Source organism: Sabethes cyaneus, chromosome 3 (assembly GCF_943734655.1).
Source record: "Sabethes cyaneus chromosome 3, idSabCyanKW18_F2, whole genome shotgun sequence".
In the NCBI taxonomy this organism is placed as follows: Eukaryota; Metazoa; Arthropoda; class Insecta; order Diptera; family Culicidae; genus Sabethes; species Sabethes cyaneus.
The window spans coordinates 102,937,496-102,964,520 of NC_071355.1; the positions used below are offsets into that span (position 1 = coordinate 102,937,496).

The 27,025-nt window shown below is 40.7% G+C and overlaps 2 protein-coding genes and 1 pseudogene across 2 annotated transcripts; 1 reads left to right on the forward strand and 2 right to left on the reverse strand.

The window, feature by feature from the left end:
• Positions 1–7,753: 7,753 nt before the first annotated feature.
• Positions 7,754–9,721, forward strand: LOC128742805 (replication factor C subunit 4). The gene is made up of 3 exons (XM_053839266.1): positions 7,754–7,962; positions 8,029–8,896; positions 9,018–9,721. The coding sequence occupies exons 1-3, from the start codon at positions 7,850–7,852 to the stop codon at positions 9,108–9,110; spliced, it is 1,074 nt and encodes a 357-aa protein (XP_053695241.1). The 5' UTR covers positions 7,754–7,849; the 3' UTR covers positions 9,111–9,721.
• Positions 9,722–15,422: 5,701 nt separating this feature from the next.
• Positions 15,423–16,953, reverse strand: LOC128743052 (uncharacterized). Its single transcript, XM_053839566.1, has 2 exons — positions 16,203–16,953; positions 15,423–16,124 (listed from the first exon to the last, which is right to left on the reverse strand). The coding sequence occupies exons 1-2, from the start codon at positions 16,837–16,839 to the stop codon at positions 15,472–15,474; spliced, it is 1,290 nt and encodes a 429-aa protein (XP_053695541.1). The 5' UTR covers positions 16,840–16,953; the 3' UTR covers positions 15,423–15,471.
• Positions 16,954–18,578: 1,625 nt separating this feature from the next.
• LOC128739962 (putative GTP-binding protein 6) lies at positions 18,579–20,482 on the reverse strand (annotated as a pseudogene).
• Between the last annotated feature and the right edge of the window lie 6,543 nt (positions 20,483–27,025).

Here is a 27,025-nt window from a genome sequence, read left to right on the forward strand (position 1 = left end):
CACAACCCCTCTGATTTTTTTTAGGATTCACACGAATTCGAAGTCCCATGAAGCTTCTCGGCTCTCCGAGGTCAGTCATACGGAATTCTCTCGCAAGGCTATCACGAACATGTTCCATCACCACCATGCTGCTAGCGCACAATAACATATCGTCCACATAGATTACCAGATAAACAACATGATTTCCGACAATTCTGTAGTACAAACAAACATCTGCAGTCGATTGCTGGAAACCTTGGCCGATGATAAAATCATGAAAACGATCATTCCAACATTTGGGACTCTGTTTCAAACCGTACAAAGATCGACACAATTTCAAAATACGTCCTGATTTCAGCGTCATTCCATCTGGAGGGTGCATATATACGTCCTCCTTTAACACACCGTTCAGAAAAGCAGTTTGAACATCGAGATGCCGGAATACAAAACCTCTTTCGATGCCAAGAGCCAGTACAAATCGTATGGTGGGAAGTCTAGCTACTGGTGCATAAGATTCTACGAAATCTACTCCACGTTTCTGTAAAAAACCACGTGCCACCAGACGTGCATTAAATTGCTCCTGTTTCCCATCATCTGTCGCCTTACGCTTAAACACCCATTTGGAACTAATGACTTTCACATTTCCCGGATCCATCACAATCTTCCACGTCTTATTCCGCTCTAGTGCTGCCATCTCAGAATTAACAGCATTAAGCCACTGAGCTTCATCATCTCTTCCATAAATATCCTGATACGATTCTGGTGCATCCGACATGAAACATTCTAGATCCATCGCGACATTCGCAGAAAGTTCATATTCTCCCGTTCTCATCCAAGCGGGTTGTCTATGACTTCGTTCCGGATTTTGTCTGACTTCTAACGGGTCTTCTTCTGGTTGCTCAGTGTCTTCTGGGAAATCACCGCTTATATTATCCGATACACCTCCAACCGACAGGAATTCCTCCGCTTCATCATAATCATCACTTGTCTCAATATCATTTAACTCTACTATAATATTCGACGGTGCCTCACAAGTATTTGCTTTCTTCAGAATTCCGGTTTTCAATTCATTGAATTTGACGCTACGTGAACAAATAATCCTCTGTTTTATTGTATCCCACACTCTCCAACAATTCACCCCATACCCAAGGAATACACATTCTACTGCACGGTCGTCCAACTTCTTTCTATTGATTCTTGGTATTGTCGCAAACGCCTGACATCCAAAAATCCTGAGATTCGATAAATCAGGCTTCCGGCCGAACCAAGCTTCGTATGGTGTCTTTTCAAGTATGGCACTAGTCGGGCTCCGATTAGTAAGATAAACAGCAGTATTTAGTGCCTCACCCCACAGTCTTTTGTCCAATTCAGCATCGATTAACATTGCACGAGTCTTTTCACACAGCGTTCGGTTTATCCTCTCGGCAACACCGTTAAGTTCAGGGGTATAAGGCGGTATAAACTCCAAAGAAATTCCCATGGTTGTACAAAATTCTTTCATCTCTCTACTGCAATATTCACCTCCGTTGTCACACCGAAGTCGCCTCATCCTGGTTCCAAAGTTTGTTGTAGCCATTGCATGGAATTCTTTTAGCTTCAAGAAAGTTTCACTTTTCGTTTTCATTAAGTACACGACAACCATGTGTGTCCAGTCATCCGTGAAAGTGATAAAATACTTATACCCGTCATAGGTAGTGGGTGTAATTGGACCACATACGTCACTGTGCACCAACTCAAGTGGCTTTGTAGCACTCTTGGTTGTTTCGAACGTGCACAGCTTTCACAAAAAGGCAAGTTTGTTGATAGTGCATCAGTAATTCCAGACACCATATCTTTTCTAACCAACGAATAAACATCCCTCATGTTAAGATGACCAAGGCGTCGGTGCCATACCGCATTGATGTCCACATTTACTACAGCAGCTTTAGCAGACGATTGCTTCTGCGTTTCAACCTTGAGCCAGTAGATCCCATTCTTTACAGCTGCCCGTGCAAAAACTTCTCCATTTCTTGAAATACTTGCACCTTGCTTGTCGAAAATAACGGTATTACCACGTTCAACCAGCTTTCGTACTGACAGTAAATTGTCTTTACATTCTGGCACGTAAATCACGTCGTGTAAAGTCACTTTAACCTCCTCTCCATCCGCTATGGTATATCCTGATATGTATCCACCCATAGTGCCGCACATTCTCACACCGTCCATAGCGATGGCAATTTGAAACGGTGACTTTAACTTTGTAACGCCCGAAAGCAAAGCAACGTCATTAACAAGATGTTCGGAACAGCCTGAATCGAGAATAAACCAAACTTCACTCATTTCAGTGGAGAAATAGTTTTGCGCTGTCATAGCAAAAGCTTTTTCATCACTCCTTACTACAGTCGCTTGTCCATCGGAATCATTGTACAGTTTTTTAGGACAAGCCGCTTGTAAATGTTGCTCGGATCCACAAATATAACATCTTCGCTTTTGTTTAGGTTTTACTGGTACTTGCCGTCGCACTTGAGTATTCATCGCCGATGTTACTGACTCAAGCGGTACCTCCTCTGACGACCTACCATTTAGCCGCAGCTCTTCTTCCAACAAAAGTGATTTTGCCTTTGTCAAGGTCAAGGCATCTTCGTCCATGGTTTGCATAGCAGTTATCACTGGTCGATATTCCTCCGGCATCAGCATCAACAGTCTTACTACCTTATCTATTTCGTCAGACTGTTTCCCAATATCGCGCAGCTCCCGGACGTTTTTATCGTAGCGCGTGAAGAATGATTGCAGACTTTCGGTTTCACGAAGTTTGAGGTTAATTAGTTCCTTTTCCAGCAGCAAACGTTTTGCAATGCTCGATCGATTAAAGGTGCTCTTCAAAATATTCCACACATCCAAGGCTGTGACACAGTCGCGGGTCATATCCAGAAGATCATCATGAATGCAGCGTATGATTAGGCCTTTCGCTTTCTTATCATCCCGCTTCCAAACATCGTCCGGTTCCGCCGGCTGTTCCTCCTTCACGTGCTCAAATAAACCTTTCTCGTCGAGAACAATTTCTACCCGGTAGCTCCACTCAGCGTAACCGCCCAGATAACACAAAATCGTAATAGAAAGTTCACATTAAATCGTTTTCATGTCAATTTCACATTGGAATTGTATAATGATTAGAGTATGTCAAATCGAAGTGAACAATAAGTTGTTTTGCAGTCGTGCGTGTCTTCATATACAACTCATGACTGTGAATTATAAAGCAGTATAGACGATTGCATTATTTGATTATATCTTAATCATATATTCAGGAGTATTTAGTTGCGTGTTATAAAAACTACGCAAAATAGAATTACAAATAATTGTCGAAATTTTCGCACGTATATCGCCTCCACTTTGGTACATATATGTTCTTATATGGCGTGAAATATAACTTTTTCGTTCAGATATGATTTCGTATATCTTAGTTGCAATCGAGATATACAAATCAAATGGTTTACTGGGCGGTTCCACCAAACTGTCTGATTCCGAATCTTTCGGTGTTTTCTTCTGCCATTATCGTGCGGGTCCCGTAACCTGTTGATGTCCAAAACAACTCCGGGATCAATCAAGGCGTTTTTCGCGATATCCGTAAATAAACTTTTGAGAAATCATTTCCGAAAGATAACACGTTTTATTACTTTTTGCATTTGACAGATAATAATGTACTGCTTAAGATTTACGTTACAGAATAATGCAAGTTGGGTGACTTGCGCAAATTACGTCATGTGACATTCAAATGTTTCAACAAAATTAACATTTTGGTACCTATGCGTGGGACATCGAAAATGTATGAATTTGACAGCCACTTCACCTCGTAGGTTTTTTCCAGCGGGGTGCAATCCCTATATTAACGAATGGTGTTTGACAGTCGTCTTAACGAAGGGCGCTATAGGTGAACAAAAGCTTCATTCGACAAGTAGTTGGCGCCGCGGTAAAAATGATGATATTTTTATTTCGAGCTGTCAAAACACATAGAAAACTAAAATCATAAGAAGCGAATTTGAATTTTTTTTAAAACTGCGCGCTTTGAAATCAATCAAATGTTATGGTTGGGTTAGAAAATAACATATATACTTACTATAATTTTTATTTGCCTGCATTTTATTTAAAACCATTTATAATTTTATTACATAATAAATACTAAACAATAAGGACATTGATTCAACATGCCTTGTATGAAATATTGTTATAATTTTGCTTAAAATCATTGAAATTACCTTAAACAATATATAGAACACTTTCATGAATATATCTGGATCTAAATTTTTCGGTCTGGAACCTATAAACATAACCACACACACCTAAACTAAATCCGGATCTCAATTTACTTGTCCTAAGTACACATTTCATTTGCAACCACCAGTGCGCTAGCTGGTTAATAAGATTTCTAACCCGCTGCAGAAAATTCAATGTTCGCAATATTCATTTTACTGAGATTTAATTGAAAAATGTTTTGATTTGTATATCCGTCCAGCGAAAATTTGTAACTGATCATCATTTTCCTAGTTCAGACAGCCAAATGTAGGAGTCGCATGGGCTTCATTAGTTTTGCGTTTATTCGCCTATTGCAGAAAAAGCGCCCGCCTGACAAAAAAATTTGCTGCCAACATTGTGGAGTGAAACGTATGCAGCTCCCCACTTGCACAAATGTCATTCCCATACATTTGTCGTGTAGCCAACATCTCATCTAGCCCATAGGGTGTTTGCAGAGTGCATATGTATTGGAGAGCTGTTGGGCAGGCAAAAGTGACAGCTCCATATAAACTATACCACAGAGAACAGACATCCATTCAGGAACAAATTTTTCGGGAATTCTTGGATAAAATTTCAAATTAAAATCACCTAATATGCTAGCGTCACCACCACTATAGTTTCCCAACTAAATCTCGGGAAATTTTTCAAAGGGACTTAAGTTGCAAAATGTCAACAAACGGTTTTTTTATGCTATGTTACTATATAACATGTTATGAAAGCACTTATTAGATTAGATTCACGAAAATCGACTCTTGAATAAGTTTAAACAATTTTGACAATATGACCGAACATCCCTACAGTTACATTTTTTACTTGCACCGCTTCGGGACGAATGTATGAAACGAATTGTCATTTGACATACGCTCTTATAAAATCAGCCGAAGTAACTAAAGAAAAAAGAAATGCACCACAGTCATTTCCGTCATTTTGTGTGAACTTGTGGTTTTTATTCGGATAGCTTTATTTTACTTTTTCCTCGAGTTTTTCTAACTCACAATGATACGAACAACGAACCAAAACACAACACTGTTTACGTAAAAGCCTATAATGCAGCATAATATGCTCAATTCGACGTTAGTAACATTCGATTGCATTGAACGATGTAAACATATTGACGATTTTGACGCATATAACATAACGGTTTTCAATCTGACACATTTTGACGTAAGGTAACGCACCAGTTTATAGCGTGCGTTACGCCAAGTGGAGAGTAACACGCTAGCTGTCATTATGTCTTATGATCGGGTGTATGTGTTTTTTACTGAACCGAAGCGTTGTATACTTTATTTTTGCTCAAAACTCAGTTATTTTTAAAAATACTTAGAATCCTTACTACAATAATGCAAAACCATAGTAAAAAGTACCGTTAGGCAGTATCCACTAAAATAAAAATTGCCGGATTTTTAAATAGGATTTAAAATGATGAGTAAATAGTTTCAATGTTGATTTTCTCAGTTCGATGCAAATGTTAGATAAGGCCATTTGAAAAAATTTCCCGAGAAATGATTCTTTTGATTTGCACACTGACAACCTTTGGCTCCTCTGGCGCTAGTATATATGGATTATAAGCGTTATGCTAGCGCCAGAAGCTAGCTGTTGTGAGTTTAGTGTAGAATTTGATACGCCTTTAGCGACATCAACACTATAGTTTCCCAACTAATTTGACATAAGTTTTATCCAAGTGGGGACCTTTTGCTTGGATGTCTGTTCTCTGTGACTATAAGGGCTGGGAAGGGCGAGATTTTTTAAATAATTTAATTTCTTAATTTAAAACAGAAGTTACTGTTTGTGTTATATGTATAGTAAGGTAATATCACAGAGAACAGACTACCAGGTAATTGACAAAAAGTGTGTAAAAGGTTTTTATGTAAGCTACGAGTAATCCTTCAATAGAGCACCCTGTGGTGATTTCGCGAATTGACGGACATTTTGTTAAATGCGAACTGTAAATGCGAAATAAAATACGTCTTTACGCGACACGATCAATCACAAGACTGAGTTTATTTCTCCTTTCTCCCTATTCACACCAGTATTACTCTCTCAGTGCGGAGAGTACGTGACCCTATCTCTACTGCTTCTAAGTCCTCAACCACAGACAAACAAACAATATTTTTCTCTTATCGCCCCGCTCGATCCCTACACACCCCTCGAGCAGTAAGTGGCAAACTAAATCTTGATGTCGCTGCCATCACTGCTATGTAACTCCAGCACAAAGAAATATTGATAAAGGTACATGGATATTTTTTGATGCGTTTGGCAAACTATTTCTGGAGGGCGCCACCGACAGATTTTACACACAAAAAATCGATTACTTCCTTCGAGCCTGTTAATCTGTTCTCTGTGGTAATATATCTGTTTACTAAATAACAAATCTATTTTCAACAAACAAGCTAAAATGCGGTGGAAATGATCAAAAATGTAATTATTAACAATGTTAGCGGGAAAAACTGAACAAATATCGATAGCCAGCGATTACTTTCGAACAAGAAAACAATAAATTATACTAAAATCAATGCTACATTTAATTATTTCGAACTTGGGCTATGCGGCATGCTGCATCCGAAAGCCATATTTTTGGGTCACCCACCCCATCGACATCTCTATATCGAGCTGCAGTGAACGTCAGCGACATCATGTCCTGGGCTCAAAATTTGACAGCAGGCTCAAATCAGACTGCTGGCAGTTGAGTGAAACGCAGTGCTGACATGCTATCTCATTTTCACACACACGAGATGTTGGCGGCGAAAACATGGTTGCATGCCGATGGGGTGGGGTCACCGATTTGATGCTAATTCATTGAAATATTAGCACAGAGAACAGATTAACAGGCTCGAAGGAAGTAATCGATTTTTTGTGTGTAAAATCTGTCGGTGGCGGCCTCCAGAAATAGTTTGCCAAACGCACCAAAAAATATCCATGTACCTTCATCAATATTTCTTTGTGCTGGAGTTACATAGCAGCGATGGCAGCGACATCCAGATTTAGTTTGCCACTTACTGCTCGAGGGGTGCTCTATTGAAGGATTACTCGCAGATTACATAAAAACCTTTTACACACTTTTTGGCGATTACCTGGTAGCACAGAGAACAGATTAACAGGCTCGAAGGAAGTAATCGATTTTTTGTGTGTAAAATCTGTCGGTAGCGCCCTCCAGAAATAGTTTGCCAAACGCATCAAAAAATATTCATGTACCTTTATCAATATTTCTTTGTGCTGGAGTTACATAGCAGCGACGGCAGCGACATCAAGATTTAGTTTGCCACTTACTGCTCGAGGGGTGCTCTATTGAAGGATTACTCGTAGATTACATGAAAACCTTTTACACACTTATTGTCAATTACCTGGTAATCTGTTCTCTGTGCTGGTAGTCTGTTCTCTGATGTGTTTTTATCCATGCATCCTGACTTCTGAGAAAAATAGTTGGCATCTCTGGCCACGGATTAAAAGGCGCGCTTGCCGCATCCCGCATCTGTGAAACAGTGAAACTAAGGCTATTTTGTTCAGAGAGATATATATATATATATTTAAATCCTACATAATTTATATTTGCTGTGCTCTTCAATCAGTTTATTTTATTTGAATTCAGTTCAGTTATAGGAAAATGCACTCGTTTTTTAAAGCAGGAAAATTAGACTCGTATTCGGTTGCCGGTACTAATGAAGAACTGACAGCCGAGAAACGTAAAGGACATTCTGTGCCTTGGGTGGAAAAATAGTGAGTATTAACCTTGTATTAACTATCACGTTACTTTCGTAAATATTTATGTAATATATTTTTTAGCCGGCCAAAGTGTGTCGACGATGTAGTGGAGCAGGGTGAAGTAGTAGCTGTATTAAGGGAATGTTTGTCTACAGCAGACTTACCCAATCTGCTCTTATATGGGCCTCCAGGTACCGGTAAAACGAGTACTATTTTGGCTGCCGCTCGTCAGTTGTTTGGAGATTTGTTTAAAGAACGTATCCTTGAGTTGAATGCTTCAGACGACCGGGGCATTGCGGTCATAAGAAACAAAGTTAAAACGTTTGCGCAGCTTACTGCTAGCGGAACAAGAAGCGATGGAAAACTATGTCCACCGTTTAAAATTGTAATTTTAGACGAGGCTGATGCAATGACACACGCAGCACAGGCAGCTTTGCGTAGAACAATGGAAAAAGAAACAAAAACTACCCGATTTTGCTTAGTGTGCAATTATGTGTCAAGAATAATCGAACCAATTACTTCACGTTGCACTAAGTTTCGCTTTAAACCTCTAGGAGATGATAAAATAATCGAGCGACTCCAATCCATTTGTGAACAAGAAAATGTCATTGTTGATGAACAAGTTTACAGACACATTGTCGACATATCTGGTGGGGACTTACGGAGAGCAATCACCACATTACAATCTTGCCATCGACTTAAAGGAAAGGAGGCCAAAATCGAGTATGCAGATATTTTGGAAATGTCTGGTGTTGTGCCTCGTAAATATCTGGAAGATTTCATTTCCGTTTGTAAAACTGCCAACTATAACAAGCTAGAAGATTATGTAAAGAATTTGATCCACGATGCGTATAGCGTTGGCCAGTTGTTCGAACAATTATCCGATTTTGTGGTTACTCACAATGGACTTGGGGATAAACAAAAAAGCATTATATGTGACAAACTAGGGGTAAGTGTTTTTCAATCTTTGGGATGGCTCTGGCATGTTTTATTCAACGCGTCAGAGAATTAGCTAGCTTTGATATCATCGCTATTGTAATTAATTATGTTCCAATATATTTTATCAACAGGATTGCTGTTTTCGGTTACTGGGAGGTGGTTCCGAGTACATACAAATTATGGACCTTGGATGTGTAACCATTCAAGCACTTCAAATGGTTTAGATTGTCAATACTTCTCAAATAAATTATATAAATAAAAACATCCCCAGGGTAAAAACACAGCACCCAAGAATGGTGGTGTTTGATATAAGAAAAGTCGCCTGTACAACCAGGCAAAACATGGAAATTTCGCAGCTGGTTGTGTTTTGTGTTTTGTCTCATTGTGATGGCTCTTGCCAAAGTAACTATTATCGTGTGCAGGGATGGAAAAAAATCGCTTCTAGCGATCAAGATCATAGAAGCGATCAGATTCAGATTTATTGACATCACTACTTGTAAGCGACAAACACTTTGACGCGATCTGTACAGATTATGACAAACCTTGTGTCAGATTGTTCATTGCATGATTACGTTACGTTGAGAAATATAACAGATACAGACGATTAGTTGTGTACATTATATGAATCACAATACAAACAACATGTGTGACCTTTTTTCTCGCAGCTAGGTAAGATGTAACACCGTGATCGACTGCTGACATTGTTTAAAGAACAAAATCTTATTATCAACGTTAAAGATTCACTGTTATGATCTGTACGGATCGTGATCTGTGCGTGTGGCGATAACTCACAGATTTGATCAAAATCACTGATCTTCCATCGTGTGTCTGTATATTGTTGTTGCAGTTGAAAACCGTAATAATCGACGTGCGACATTTGGATTTATTCTTGTTCTGTGTGTCGCAGGTGGTGCGCTGTATAGAGCATCAATGTGCGAACCCAGCACACCAAGTGCGACGTAGTTACGACACACAGAACAAGAATAAAATCGAATGTCGCATTCGCGTCGATTATTACGGTTTTCAACTGCAACAACAATATTGGCCGTTTCTTTGGTAACAAAACGCGCTGCTCCCTTTTTTGATAACTTGAAATTGTCGCAGAAAAAATCTGCTTGGCTGTATGTAAGTTATAAGTATATATTATGCTTGTCTAGCAAGCAAGCCATTGATTTACTTGACAAAATAAACGATATTTGCCCCCGCGACGACTCTGGCGACGGTTTCGCCCGCGACGGTCATAATTCATCGCGTACGAAAGGGTGGGAAATTGACAATACGTAATTCAACTCGGAGACTCATTTTTCGTGTTTTTCAGACTGTAGAGCCCACAGACAATTGATTTTATAAAAAGAAATTTGACCCATATCCTAAAAATTATTTTTTTCCCCCCCGATTTTTCAAGCCAATTTCCAAGGGGCGGGGTAACAAAAACTTTAAATATAATTTGCAATGGCCTAATAAAACTATAAAAATTTGTTCGAAATTGTTACTTTTATTTAAATATACACAAAAGTATCCAGAACATCAAAATTTATTATGCTGATTCTATGTTGAAAATGCATCTTTTTCATTAAAATACATTATTTAGTCATGAAAATGTCCGGAAGCTTCAGGTAGACGTGTTTGAATGTTCTTTCACAACAATTCAGATAGAATTACGCATGCCCCAGATATTCAAAATGTCATATCTCCCAAACTACCAATATTGTTTTTTCTAGTTAAGTGATTCTTATGTAGAATTTTCTGGCGAACATTTTGAGCATATTTATTTGAAAATAAAATTGGGTGTTTTGAGATATTCGCATTTTTCATTTTAAATTGCAAACAATGAATGATGTTAACAATTTAAATATTGCCCGTTTCTTTGGTAACAAACGCGCTGCTCACTTTTTTGATAGCTTGAAATCGTCGCAGAAAGAATCTGCTTGGCTGTATGTGAGTTATAAGTATATATTATGCTTGTCTAGCACGTAAGCTATTGATTTACTTAACAAAATAAACGATATTTGCCCCCGCGACGATTCCGGCGATGGTTTCGCCCGCGACGGTTATAATTCGTCGCGTATGAAAGGGTGGGAAATTGATAATAAAAACTGATAACATTATTCGATTGCGCGGCCAAAAACCCATAGAAAAAGTATATTGGCATGTCTTCACATCAAACGGTTTCAAAGATATTTAAATCAGAAAAATGACTTTTTGAAAATCTTTAAAAAAGGAAATAGCGCCACTGCTAGGGGGATTGATCAGTCGGCATTATACTTCGGGAAATTGGTTGTGGGGTCGGAATGAACAATTATGCCGTTTTTGGTTGAAATCGCTGATGGTCGAATCCAAACCTTGTGTACGTTTGAGATGGAATCATTATCAATTTCCCATCCTTTCGTGCGCGATGAATTATCACCGTCGCCAGAATCGTCGCGGGGGCAAATATCGTTTATTTTGTTAAGTAAATCAATAGCTTACGTCATGGGCATAGTGACGGGGGGGGGGGGAAGTCTGGCGGTTTTTAAAACCCCCCCTAGAAGAAAATTTGTTCTATATTTAAACTTCTGCTACCAACTGCACAGGAAAATTTACGTCGTTGTCGTCGTCAGTTGCATAGACCTAGGGTGGTTCATCCTGTTTCAACTAGTCGGCTGTAGCATTCAACTCAATCTTGGGTTACTCGTCGTCTATTTCCCAGGCGTTTCAGAAGGCGCAAGACCCAAGTCGAGCCATCTCGCACGTTGGGTCTGGGTGCCCGTGGGGTTGTTGGATAGAACCGTTTTCCTTATGACTGTTCGGTCCATCGTAACTTACTGACTTTCATCAGATGTCCGATGGTCCGATGGTAGCAGTGTCTGCTGCTCGTGATTCATATACATACACTCAAGTTTCGTTTTACGTCCACTATTATGAGACGTAAAAACAATCGGTCGTAAAAAGAGTGGACGTTTATTGATGATGATGATGATGATGATGATGATGATGATGATGATGATGGTCCCACCTCATACCCCTACAACGGTTTGAGCGGGACGATTTATCTAATTAAGATATTTATGATGATATAAAAATGTAGCCAGGTGATAAAAGCAAATAGCGAACTGGCTTCTAGTACAGACATATCAAACTTTATTCAAATTTTAGCCGTAAAACGAGACGACTTTTATTCAAATTTCGGACGTAAAAATATTGAAGCAAAAAGTCGACCAACATTTGAAAGGGGCGGATAAACCAACTGTCAAACAGAACGAGTGAGAGTTCATTTTCCTATGCTGCTCCAGCAAAAAATAACTCTCGCTCGATCTGTTTGACATTTGGCTTATCCGCCCCTTTCAAATGTTGGTCGACAAAAGAAATCACCTAGAATGAATGGACGTAAAAAGAGATTCTAGTGTACCACCGCCGCTCTCCGCTTCCAGCTATTGCTTCGTCAAATATCGTCCGGAAGGCTGACATGTCCTCCGTGAGCATCGTCCAATCCATAAAAACTACCGGTCTAATAAGGGCTGTGTACTTTGTCCGCATCGCACGGTGGCTATCGTTTGCTAGCGGATGGAAGCGTTTTGCGAAGAGCAAACTAGACTCGATTTTCTGCTTGAATGCGCTGCAATTTGTGTTATCCACGGCCACCAGCGATCCCAAATACACAAACTCATCTTCCGCTTCTGGTTCGTCACCGTCAACGATTACCGTCCACGAAAAGTGCACGTTCATCTCTTTGAGGTCTGCAACGCATTTACTTTTAGCCCAATCCTACTAGTCCTTGCTTTTAGTCCAGCGCCTCTGCCGTTGCGAAGTTTTGGCCTGCAATATCAAAGTCATCTCCGTGGCTAAGAAGGTTGCTACCTCCACTGAAAATTGAGTCTCTCGTTTCGGTTTAGCTCGCCGGATCATCTTCTCAAAGGCGATGTTGAAAAGCATGCAGGATAAGCTGTCAACTTGTCTCGACTTCTGCCGCGCCTGGAAGGGACTCAATCCTATTGACTCTAATAGTCTCTCTCAGCCAAGATTTGAATATACATCGTACCACGATGCCAACTGGGAGGCACAATTTCAACATTTACCTTCTTTTATATCAATTCGATTTTTTTTGTCAAATAAAGAACCCTTAATATAAACCAAAATTGCTTCTGATGATTGAAAATAATTCCCCATTTCCTAAATAATCTCTTTAAGGTTAGGTTATGTCAGATTTTTTTTGTAAAACCCCCCCTAAGAAAAATTTCTGGCTTACGTGCTAGACAAGCATAATACCTTATATATAAAAATGGATTTCTGTCTGTCTGTCGGGATGTTCCTTATAAAATCAAAAACTACTGAACCAATCGGCGTGAAAATTTGCATGTAGAGGTTTTTGGGGCCAGGAAAGGTTTTAGTGACGGTTAGAGATCCCTCCCCCCACTAAGAGGGGGGGCTCCCATACAAATGAAAGACAAATTTCTGCATAACTCGAGAACTGATCAAGCAAATAGAACAAAATTTGGAATGTGGGTGTTTTTGGTGGCAAGAATTTATTTTATGGTAAATTGAGACCCCTCCCCTCTTTAGAAGGGGAATTATGACTCCTCCCCTTTAAGAGGGGGGCACAGGGGGGCTTCCATACAAATGAAATACAAATTTCCTCATAACTCGAGAACTATTCAAACAAATGCAACCAAATTTGGCATGTAAGTGTTTTTGGAGGCAAGAATTTTTTCTATGATGAATTAGGACCCCTCCCCACTTTAGGAGGGGGGGGGGCTCCTGTACAAATTAAATACAAATTTCCTCATAACTCGAGAACTAATCAAGCAAATAGAACTAAATTTGCATTGTAGAGGTTTTTGGAGGCAAAAATATTTTCTATGGTGAATTAGGACCCCTCCCCACTTTAAGAGGGGGGGGGGGGCTTCTACGCAAATGAAATACAAATTTCCTCATAACTAGAGAATTAATCAATCAAATGGAACCAATTGTGAGTGAATTGAGATCCCTCTCCTCCTTAGAAAGCAAGTTATGACCCATAAGAGGGCGGTCTTCCATACAAATGAAATGCAAATTTCCTGTTATCTCGAGAACTAATCAAGCAAATGGAACCAAATTTGGCATGTGGGAGTTTTAGATGGCAGAAATTTTTTCTATGGTGAATTATGACCCTCCCCTGTTAAGGAAGGGGGGGGGGGGCTCCCATACAAATGAAATTCAAATTTCCTTATAACTTGAGAACTAATCAAGCAAATGGAACAAAATTTGGCATGTGGGAGATTTTGGAGTCTTTAATTTATTTTATGATAGAGACCTTTCACCCCTGTGGTAGGGGGATATGGACTCTCATACAAGTAAAACAGACATTTTTGGGAAACTCAAAAACTAATCGAACTCGAGAAATTCGTGACTCTTCCATAAAACATTAGTTAATAACAAGACCACAAAAACTATCTATAGTAACTCTAGATCATTCAGGACGAGACGGCCGCGAGTGTTGCCGGCGACCCGCCGTCGGAAGCGCCGCCCACTGGGGGAGGCAACTCCCCGCAGAAATCACTACTGGCTAGGTTTATTTGTTTTCCCAGGTCTACCTGGGTTTCCTGGAACGAGCGACAGCGGTTAAGGAGAGGATCGCGAAATGGTACTTTCCACAAAAAAGTTTTCCGTGAAATGGTACATTCCGCTTAAGGTTTTTCGCAAAATGATCTTCGGCGAAATGTTGTACAATCATGGCGAATATTACTATCCGCTTTCTGGCTATGCAATGAGGGGACATGGGAGTTGTTTTCTACTTTACTGTGAGGAAAAATTGCAAATTTGTATATTAAACTACCCATTCCTGTTTACTAATAAGCATTAACATAAGCACCAAATCAGCGTATGTGGCATTTTATACTGCACGTTGTTGTATATTACCTTTTTGACTGCATAGGTGTTGTAAATTGGCATCCAAAATTGTATTCAAATTCTTCGTATCGGTAATTAGCTGTAAATTAGCATTGACAGCACTATAAGAAGGTTATCAGTAAAGTAGCTGTATATTTTGCCAAAATAGTATTTAAGTAGCATTATAGGTGACTTAAATGCTTATTGGCCTATATTTGAATAGCATTGGTGATGCTTATTGGTTACCTGGGATGCTTTCATAGTTACGTAACTGCCAAAATGAATCATCTAAGGTTGTATTCCTCAGAAACTGGTAAATCTCGAGATTGTGACAAAGATCATCCGAGATTCATGATTTATGTACAACACAGGTTAATTTGTGGCAATACGAAGTTTGTCGGTTCAGCTAGTATACTTATAACTTACATACAGCCAAGCAGATTCTCTCTGCGACGATTTCAAGCTATCAAAAAAGTGATCAGCGCGTTTTGTTACCAAAGAAACGGGCAATACCCGACCAAATCGGACGTGTTCTTTTTATAAAATTACAAAATACAGCCCATTAAAATCATTTCCGAAGGAACATAACAATTAAGATGGTATAACAAAAGTTCCTTTCACTACCAGGTGCATTAAATCGGGTTTTTAATAATACAAGCTATGAATAAAAACGCTCCTGATTTGTGGTCTATGATAACCGTGCAAGCACTTTAATGCAAACGAAATATTTTATAACTATTTCTAGACACTATTTTTTAATGTAGAGGACATCCCTTGTGCTTTTGAATATGATATTTCCATAAGTTCCGAACTGTCTAATGCACTAAACGAGACTTCTGTTATCGTATCATCAAATCGAACTGATTTCCTCGATTCTTTCTTGTGTGCTGATGTAATCTTTTCTTTTTCTGCTTCAGCAGCGACTTTTAACAGAGAAGACATGATCGATGCCTCGAAATCATCAGATTTACTACAAACTGAATCTTTTTTGCGCTTTTTAGACTTTTTTTCTTTTGTTACAAAATCTAGGCAATTAATTGTTGGTTTTAATTCCGGGGTTTGCTTAAAATCATGACTAGAAGCAAACTCATTGAGAAGAGCTTCTTTCATAGATTCAATATCACATCGTTTAGATTTCTTTTTCTTTTTTAATCCAATACGTCCTGATTTGTCTTCTGCCTTGGAAGTTAACTTTTGCGATTGTTCTAATGGATGTGAATCGTGCACTGAATCAGCCGTATCGCTAATTTCCTTCTCATAACTTTTTAGAATAGCAGCAATAGAATGTTCCATTTCTTCATCAGTAAGCATGCTATTGTCACAATTACTAGTGTTTGTTTTCTTGTGATTCCGTATTTTGTCTTTTGTTTTAGGTTTGCATGCAACCTGTCGACCTGAAATTATTAGAAATAACCATCAGCGTATAAGAAAAATGAAAATAATACCAATCATATTATTTCATGGATACGTACTACTGAAAGATCCGTCAGAAACTTTTTCTCGCTTTATTGCAATATGCGTTCCACTGTTGAATGCAATATTGTTGGTTTCAATACCATTTGGCCTGAAATAGTCGCTTTTGCTCACTGTATCAATTAGTTCTCCTTCAATGTAGGGCAAATCTGTTTTCAAATCGTATGATTTAATGATAAATTTTATTTCACTCCCACGAGCAATATTCAGGAGCATTTTCGACTGCAGTTTTATAGTAACGTTGAAAACTCGATAGATAACTGCACTAAGGTAATTATTAGATACATACTGTATCGTTCCTTCCACAACAGACCCATTGATCGGTTTAAAAATATAGAAATCTGTCTTAATTTTCATGTGTATTCGCACGCTATTGGGACGAATCGCCATTAATGGACTCAGAATCTTTGTATTCTTAAAAGCCAAAATTACACCGTCAATTTTTCTGTCGTAGGTTCCAATTTTTTTGGAGAGGTAATTTTTTACACCATCAGCAATGTTGTTAAGATATTTGGGTAAAACAGAAATAATGTCTATCCATTCTATTTTTTCTACACAGGCGGCTGGATTTACAACATACCGTTCAAGCTCTGCAATTGTATACTTGGTGTATTTTGTGAACGTATTAGAACTCATTTTGGCAATAATTCATCAAAACTTCAAACGAAATTTGCTTCAGAATGTGTTTTTTGACGATATAATGTCCTAATAATTTTACTTTGTTTGCATTTCACATGCTCTTCACCCTTCACGAGAATTTTAAGGATATTTTGACACATTTTTGATTGAATTTGACAGCTCTACAGTGATGCCATATTTTTCTACAAAAATAAGCTTCAGTTACAAACAAGGGGTTTCCAGTAATACCCTAGACAGACATACAATTGTACCAGCGTTGTACCTGTACAATTGTATGTCTGTCACCGTGTACAACGATAGAATCACGCAAGCAAAGTGGTACAACGGTGGTTTCTGTACCTACCTCTTTCACCGTTGTACGAAGCTACAACTGCTCGATTTTTACTGCGCGCAGCGCCAATGACTGGTAGTTGTGATAACAAAAACTAGGCAGAATTTTAAATTAATTATTATTTTGCAAGATTTTGGCAAAGATTTAACGCTAAATGCTCGGCATCTTGAAATTTGTGTTAACATTTCGTGAATAGGAACAAAAACCAACGCTTAGACCATGCAATTAGAGATTATCGGTGATGAGCACAACCACGTACAACGTACAGCAGTATGTCTGTCACCCTTCCGTTGTACATGTACAACGCTGTACACGTACAACGCTGGTACAATTGTATGTCTGTCTAGGGTCCACGAGCGATAATGGCGGTGATTGAGCACAAGTGGGCACAAACTTTTGACATTCATTGGAGGAGCGTCGAGTTCACCCTGACGGAGTTACTATATGGAAACATCCATGATTGTTTGATCGTTAAGTTTGCAGATCAGCGGAACAAGAACATAATTGAACGGAAGCAAACTTTTGTGGTTTATGGCCATAATTTCCTGAAAGCACCGGCTCAAAAAATCCCCTTTGGTATTGTGCGAATTGAATACTCGCGTGCACTCAGTCAAACATTAACTTTATCCAGCTTTCCACGAGCGATAATGGCGGATATTGAGCACAAGTGGGCACAATCTTTTGACATTCATTGGAGGAGCGTCGAGTTCGCCCTGACGGAGTTACTATGGATACATGCATGATTGTTTGTTGTTCGAGTGTAAAATGTAAACATTGTTCAATTTTGCAGATCAGCTAAAGAGATTAATAGATAAATAAAATTAATTACGACTTGTTAGCTTTAAGACACAACTCGCCGGGTAATTCGGTTAATGTTACAGCTTGGATGACAGCCATTGCTAGATTCGTTAAAATTAGATGCCAACAATTATTGATTTAAGTTTTTTGTGGTCGTAAATTTTAATGTTGAAATGCAATCGGCTGCACATTAAAATCGTCTTTTAAGGCTTTCATATATTCCAGCGCTTTGAAAGCGTTATGGACCTGGTTATTGAATACAAAAAGTCGAATTTTTCGTTCAATAAGATAATATTTTTTCACTCTTGCTATCAACCACTTGTGTGTTTATTTACATGAACTAGACTTAATTACTTTGCACAACTCGTGTTTTAATGGATGAAGTTACGCGTAGGCTCACGAAGTCCTTCTTTAAACAAACAGATGCCGAAACTGTTGTAGTTTGGCTTCGGTAATCACCGCTCCGACCAGCAGCCGCTGACTATCCCGAGGATCGGCAGCCGTTTCTGTTACAGCTGCATTCTTGTATAGTCAAGCCACCTCTTGGCCGCCCATAGGAACGCGTATAATAAGCTTTTGGCGACCGGTAACGACCAGAATTTGCCGCTCAATTTCTTGCAACTGTACATGGACGATGACATCGGCAAGCATCGATCAGTCCCGTCGGGATATCCGCCATAAAACCGACGGTGTCCATAAAGAGTACTTCCAGCTTGCATGGAAGCCAGCCAGCATGAGCCGTTACATCCAATGTGGCAAATAGCTGATTCCGCGGTTCGAGAGATTTTTCCTTGGTTAAGGCTTTAATCAGAGAGGTTTTACCGGCATTGGTGTAGCCCACGGCAGCAACAATTGGATAGGCTTTCTGTTTGCGTCTATTGCGGAGCAAATCGCGATGCGACCGAATAGATGCCAATTCATTTTTCAGCTTTCTCTCGCGGATGCGAAGCATGTGCCTTTGTGATTCGGTAAGATAAATACGACTTTTAGTACTGATAGAGTCTTGATCCTTCATCTGATTCCAAATGTATGGAATTTCGGCCATTGCAACCTGCAGTTTAGCTTCAGTGCTTATGGCATGCAAGCGCAGAATCTGTATTACTACAGAATAACGGTCCATTACGTTACGTTACCATTACGAAGTTTGCAGGTTTTGCAAACACATTTTAATTTCTTCCAGTTTCCCAACGCCAAAAAGATTTTTATCTAGCGATTCCAGCGGAACTTTCAGGGCGTACTCTACTGTCCATTTGGGTATCGAACGAACCAACGCTTCCGCCTCCGCAAGTTGATGTTCTGATTTGCTGGAAGACTTTTTCGGTTCTCACTTTATGTATGGTTGAATGATAAACACGTTTTGTTCGTTGTGCAGTCTTTTCTGCACTCGCATGGCATTGTTGGCAATGGTGTCGTAGTCGGCATCGTCCAAGCTGAACTCACCTAAATCTGCTCCATCGGTCGAACCAGCGATCTCTCTGTTGGTACTCTTAAATTTCCCTTTATAGTCTTTGTATTTACTGGAGTCAGTGTATTTATATCTCGTAGTAGTCACTTCAGCTGATCTGCAAAATTAAACAATGTTTACATTTTTACACTCGAACAACAAACAATCATGAATGTATCCATAGTAACTCCGTCAGGGCGAACTCGACGCTCCTCCAATGAATGTCAAAAGATTGTGCCCACTTGTGCTCAATATCCGCCATTATCGCTCGTGGAAAGCTGGATATTGGTCGAGCCGTAGCCAAGTTGGCCAGCGTCTCGGTCTGATATGAAACTTTCCGTTGCGTATTTGGACGTTATTCCCGAAGTATGCGCAAACTACGAAGCCACAATCCATAAAACATCTTATCTGTTCAATTATCCCGCATTTTGCACCTTACTGGACACCGCAGTCTAAAAGTGCGACTGGCACAAAAAGTGCGACAATGCGAATGCTGTGAGTGAGAAAGAGAAAGAGTGACAACTGCAATGTTGCTGTTTTGTTTTGTCATATACATTGGCATTAGAGAAAATAATCTGGATTAATCCAGGTACAGCTGCAAAGCACAATATTCATCGTACACGAAAAGGTGGAAAATTAGCAATATGTTTCGCTTCATGTGCGAAAACTAAACAATGTTTATATTTTTACACTTGAACAACAAATAATCATGTATGTTCCCATAGTAACTCCTTCAGGGCGAACCTGATGCTCCTCCAATGAATGTCGAAAGATTGTGCCCACTTGTGCTCAATATCCGCCATTATTGTTCGTGGAAAGCTGGATACCCTAGACAGAGAGACAGACATACAATTCGCTATGTACGTGAAGCGGTGCGGCCTCCTTCCCAAGTTTGTTCTATTTGTGAAGTTTGTGCACAGGTTTGTTAAAGAAAGAAAAGCATAAACAAAACTTTGCACCAATTCTTCACAAACTTTCCATATGGCAGTTGTTCGCCGCAACAGCCCGTTGTTTGTAAACAGCCCCTGGTACGTGAACAACCCTAGTGAGTAAGCGTGACCCAGCATCTATGCGCAACTGACTGGGTGATACTGTCAAAGTGGGATCATAAATGAGCATAAACGAATTGTAAACAAACCATAATTATTTCGATAGCAGAGATTCGATTGCAGTAAAAGGAACTTTAATTAAAATTAAACTTACATTTCTAATTTCGAATTATACTTACGTTAAAGGTAAACTATATTTATATTCTTAAATCGAGATTAAAACTTACATGGTATTTATAGGCTAACAAGTTAAAACTTAAGTCTAAAAAGAACTTTGTTGTGTGTAGATAAAAAACTGTACGGAGACTGAAATGTGAGTAATAATATGAATCTAGAAGTGAACTTAGCCTAAAATAAATATTCTTTGTAGCTTTAAGCTGATCATAAGCAAATAACGTCGTTTGATCATCGCTAGAAGAACTCCTCATATATCTCCCGCAACAATTCTTAAGGATTTCATCCGATTAAGATGAATTCACAGGCAAATGTGAGACAAACTCGGTCGCAAACGAGGGCTCAGCAGGAGAATGCTAACCTCAATCCGAGTGGTGGAGAAGAAAAAGTGTCGAATCATTCATCGGAAGATTCATTCATCGCATCCATAGTAGACCATGACGGAGGTGAGTCGCATGATTGTGCCGGTTGTGATCGGCCAAATAACTCGGAGCGATATATGGTACAGTGTTTGAAGTGCAGTAGCTGGTACCATTTTACTTGTGCGAACGTGAATACGGACACGGTACGTTCGGCTACTTTCTTATGTGTACCATGCATGCGGAGTGACGTTTCTGGTATAGCGAAACCAGCCTCGAGCCAGGTAAGCGGGATCTCCAGCTCATCTAGTGCTCGTGCAGCAAAAGTAGCCCGGGAACTGCAGCGTCTCGACGAAGAGAAGAAGCTTTTGGAGGATTTAAGCCGCGAGAGGATTGCAAAGGAACGTGCGTTAAACGAACGTGAGCTTCAGGAAACAATGGAGCGCGAAAAATTGTTCCTGGCTCGGAAGCATGAGCTACTGAGTCGGCATGACGAGGAAGAAGGTAGAAGTGTACGCAGTATGCGGAGCACTCGGAGTAGTACGAAACGGTTAGAAAATTGGGTAAAGCAAACCGAGGCGGTAGCGAGTGAAAATATCGTTCTGGCATCGACGTCTGCGAGCGCTAATCAACCCGAGGATACAATTCTGGAAAACCCGCAGGAAGTACATCCTTCTTCAACACCACTAAAAGCAGCTGTCCCCGAAGCTTCTAATCCCGTAGACGAAAATGGTATGGTAACAGAGGCAAATTCGAAACCACAGACCGTGGGAAACATGGTGGTTAAAGACGACCAGGAAGGCGCCGCTAAAGTAGGATCAGACGAATTACCTATCGTCGATCTACAACCGTATGCGGAGCTATGGTCGATGATAGATGAACCAGCGTCAACGGGCGCAATTCCGAAAAGTCATGGTCTTGGCCCCCGCTCCTGCAAGCGTTGGAGCGTGGAAACCGGTGAGCTCAGGAAGCGGAATACTCTGCAGCTACATCAGCAAGCTAACACGAAACAGTGGGGTGTCCAGGAGCTGCTAGCAACCCACAAAATTGATATCGATACACGACGAAAGCGAGAAACAGAGCTGGTGAACCAGATTACAGATATGCAAGTGCTGCATACTGATGAGCTGAAACGTGCTTGCGAGTTAGAGGCAGGTCTGCGTAATCAGCTCAAACAAAGAGATCAAGAGAACGCAATTCTGAAGGGTACTGTTCAAGCTCTTCATGAACAACGCGTAAAGGAGGCGGAGCGGATGCGTATTTGTGAATCCGATTTGCAGAACCAGATCAAACAACAAGACGGTGAGCAAGCAGCCCTAAGGAAGCAGGTTGAGACACTCGTCGAGGAAAAGAAGCGGATGCGTACTTCGGAAGCAGATTTGCGGGATCAGCTTACCCGATGTCATCGGGAATGCGAAGCACTTCGGCTGCAGCTGGTAGAACTAGAAAGCGAAGTTCAGGGTATGCGTCTTACGGAACAGCAGCTACAACTCCAGATTGAAGCGGGCCGTCAGCGAGAACACGAAGCCGTGCGGTTGCAGAATGAAGCGGAGAAGGAGTATTGGGACCTGCATGACGAGGTACAACAGTTTATCAATCGAAACGAAGGTCAGTCATCAGAAGTGGGTTGTTCTCCTGCATTACCCCCTCCTCCGGCGTCATGGTTTGATTTAACTAATGAAAATGATGTAAACCCTCCTTTACCCCCGCCTCCTGCTCCGATTTCTATGACTAGTGGTTTGCCTGGAGTGTCTGCAGGGGGGATTCCTTCCATATCGTACGTGCAAAACACTCATCCGCAGTTGATACCTCAGGGTTTAGTTCCGCCTTATGTAAGCGAATACCGTGGCCCATCCCCTTACCAACTAGCTGCTAGGCAAGTCGTTTCCAAGGAGCTTCCGATTTTCTCCGGTGATCCGATCGATTGGCCGCTGTTTATAAGCAGCTACCAGCATTCAACGGACTCGTGCGGGTATAGTAACGCAGAAAATCTTTTGCGTTTGCAGCGAAGCCTGAAAGGCAGTGCAAAGGACTCCGTTAGCAGCTTTTTACTCCATCCGTCGACAGTACCCCAAGTCTTGTCTACTCTGCAGCAGTTGTTTGGGCGCCCAGAACAAATCGTGAATAATATGATTGCCAAGGTACGGGCAACCCCTGCTCCGAAACCAGATCGGTTTGAGACACTAGTCAGTTTTGGGCTGGTGGTTCAAAATTTGTGTGGACACCTGAAAGCAGTGGGGCTCGAACGACATCTCGCAAATCCAATCCTCCTCCAAGAACTGGTTGATAAGCTACCAGCAACGGTGAAGTTCAACTGGGCGCTTTATCAGGAACAAATTCCAGTAGTCGACTTGGAGGTATTTAGTAACTATATGGCGAAAATATCCTCAGCTGCGAGCGGCGTGACGCAGCTTGCAACCATTCCCCAGAAATCAGCGAAAGATGAGCGGAACCGACCAAGCGAAAGATCGTTTGTCAACGCGCACGTGTCCACGGATCAACCGAACACGAGTCGTCAGGAAGAAGAAACCGGTAATAGTTATGAACAGAAGAAAGAAGTTAGTGCTAGCACGAGTGGGTGCGAATCGTGCGCAGTTTGCAACGTCGACAGTCACCGAATCGAAAATTGCTCTTCGTTCAAAAGGATGGATTTAGATGCCAAGTGGAAGGCAGTGAAGGTCCATAAGCTCTGTGCTCGTTGCCTCACATCGCACGCACGGTGGCCCTGCAAAGGGGAGACTGCTTTAAGCGACATCACCGTTTACTCCATTTCGACCCGCCGGCAGCTTCGAAGACTACCAGTGCGGTGGTAACAGTTCATCGTCAACTCTCGTCATCGACACTCTTTCGTATCCTCCCGGTTACTTTGTTTGGCAAAAGCGGGCAGTTTAACACCTACGCGTTCCTCGACGATGGATCGTCGGTAACACTCATTGAGCGGTCGATCGCAGATGCACTCGGTGTCAACGGAGAACAGGAAACCTTGCGTATTGAATGGACTGGAGGTATCAAGAAAACTATTGTTGATGCGGAAGTTGTAACGATGGAGATATCGGAAGTTAGTGGTAGTAAGCGATATCGGTTATCCGAAGTATACACTGTCGACAACCTCGGTTTACCGCAACAGACCACGAATTACGAAGAGCTCGCTACACGATTTGCTCATCTAAGCAAGCTTCCGGTGAAGAGTTTCTCATCCGTTGTGCCAGGAATCCTGATTGGGCAGAACAACTGTCATATACTGGCTACTTTGAAATTGCGGGAAGGCAAGTTGAACGAGCCGATCGCAACAAAAACCAGGATTGGGTGGGCAGTATGTGGGAGTTTGCGGAAAGCGCAAGCAAGCACCTCCCAAAGGCAGCTCCACGTGCATGCTGAACCTACCAATGTTGATCTCCACGACTACGTTCAGCGGTTTTTTGACGTCGAAAGTCTAGGTGTTGCCGTTGTCCCAGCTGTGAAAGGAGTCGAAGAGCAGCGAGCGTATAAGATTCTGGAAGAAACCACGCACCGTACCAGCAGTGGAAAGCTTGAGATCGGATTGCTTTGGAGGTACGATTATATAGAGTTTCCCGATAGCCGACCGATGGCGGAAAGACGCTTCAGATGCCTCGAAAAGCGTTTGTCACGGAATCCCGATCTTTACGATAGCGTTCGGCAACAAATAGCGGACTTCAAGGCCAAAGGCTATATACATGAGGCGACGCCGAAAGAAATGGAGGAGTTTGATCTGCGACGGACTTGGTTTTTGCCGATTGGAGTTGTCGTTAACGAAAAGAAGCCAGGGAAAGTTCGAGTCATCTGGGATGCAGCGGCGAAGGTTGAAGGTGTGTCATTAAATTCGATGTTGCTTAAGGGTCCCGATCTTCTGACTCCGTTGTTGTCCGTACTTTTTCCATAGGGGCCGTGTACTAATTACGTAAGGCATCATGGGGGGAGGGGGGGTTCCGCGAAATCGTACAAAATCTTATTTGGGGGGGAGGGGGGCTTAATCATTTATTACGTAAGATTTTCACACACGAAAAAATTGTGAAAAAGTCACATTTTTAACAGCAACTTATGTTATTTGTTACAAAAATTTTTAAATTGATGAGGTAAGTTGTGAAGTATCGAAATCATTCATGCTGGAAGGAAATGCATAGCAACCTGATGAGTATTTTAGCCTTGTCCACTCAAGGAAACAGCCTTTGGCCTACTTGTTCCAGAGTCTCTGATGTCATCGGTTTATGCTATTATTTATAATTTATAATTTATTCGTATAATTCATAGGACAATTGGGGTCTAAATGAATACTTAAAAGTTACTTAATTGTTAGTATTTACATTGTCGAGTGCACGAATTCGTTAGCGGTAAATGCGTGATGGTTCGTCAAAAATAAAAAGGTCAGCAAAGCAGTTGAATTGGGTATTTTAATTTTCCCAAAAAAGTTGCTTTTTTTAACTCATTTGATAGCCCGTCGTTTTCTGAATCTAACAGTTCTTTTTTTATTTTAATTAAGTGAATATTTGATGAAAAAATTAATAAAAATCAAAAATAGAATGATTTGCTGTTTGACAGATATCCACCAAGCCGATTGATTGAAATGATGTCAGAAGTTCTCTTCCTCTCTTCTATCTTTCTAATAGAGCTCTTCATTTTGACCGAGCTTTTGACAGCTCCCATATGAAACCTGTATCGGCTGATGACCATAGTTTATCTATCCACTGTGTTGTCTAAGGCGAGCTGAGAAGAAAAATGGTTTACTTATAAGCTATCGTCTTATTCAAAAAAAAAATTTTAAATGAAAAAAATGCTTTTTTTATTACTTTCACTCATCAAATTTAAAAAAGTCTTCATGTGACTTTACAGTGACATCATATATTATCATAATATGCGAGAATTTAAATACCGCTAAAATACCCAATTGTCTGATCATTGAAGCGATGGGAGAGTTGGCAGCATATTGCGTTGAATAGGAGTCTTCCTGTAGAATCATTCTGGGTCGTAAGACTGTTGAAGGTGCGTAGAGTCCGATTTACGATAGGATGTTCGGTGCATCATATTCGCCAGTTAAAAGCTTGCAGCCAAACAACGATTGCGAGACCTCTCTACGTCGACTTAGCGTGCTTAAACCCAACAGACGACAGCGGTCTTCGTACGGTGTTAAGTTTTGCTGATCCCTCCACGGAAGGTGACGAAGTGCATGTCGAACAAATTTTCGCTGTACGTTTTCCAGTCTGGCGGACCAGATAAACTCGTGCGGGTTCCAAACGATGCTCGCAAATTCCAGCGTTGACCGTACAATAGAGCAATAGAGAGCTTTGAAGCAGATCGGGTTATCGAATTCACCAGCAATCTTAAATATGAACCCAAGACTACGATTGGACTTGTCAACGATGGCAGAAATGTGGGACTTCATGGTGAGTTTCTCGTCAAGTAATACTCCAAGGTCCTTCACCTGTTCTACCCTATTCAATTTTGATCCGGAAATTTCGTAATCAAACTCTATTGCGCTTCTAGTGCGATGGAAACTGATGACGCAACATTTCTCCACACTCAGTAACAATTGATTCCTTACGCACCAGTCGCTTAACAAGTCCAGAAGCTTCTGCAACATTCTGCAGTCCTCGATTCTTCTGACTTCAAGATAAATTTTCAGATCATCAGCGAAGAAAAGCCTTCCATCTTCATTGAGTAGTAACGCTGCATCATTTATGTAGATACAGAATACCAATGGTCCCAAATTGCTACCCTGTGGCACACCAGAATCATTTGTAAACGCGGCAGGCCGGCAGTTGCCAAGTTGTACGAAGAGTTGCCTATCCGTAAGGTAAGTTTCCAACCATCTGCACAATCTTGTGGTACACCCAAGTTTCTCCAACTTGCTTAAAAGAATAGTATGATTAACGGTATCAAAAGTGACTTTCAAATCAGTATAAACTGTATCCACTTGCGCTTTGGCGCTCATACTATTTATGCAGAACGATGTGAAATTCACCAAATTCGTTTCTACAGATTGCCCGGGATCATTCCAACATATTTCGTTGCA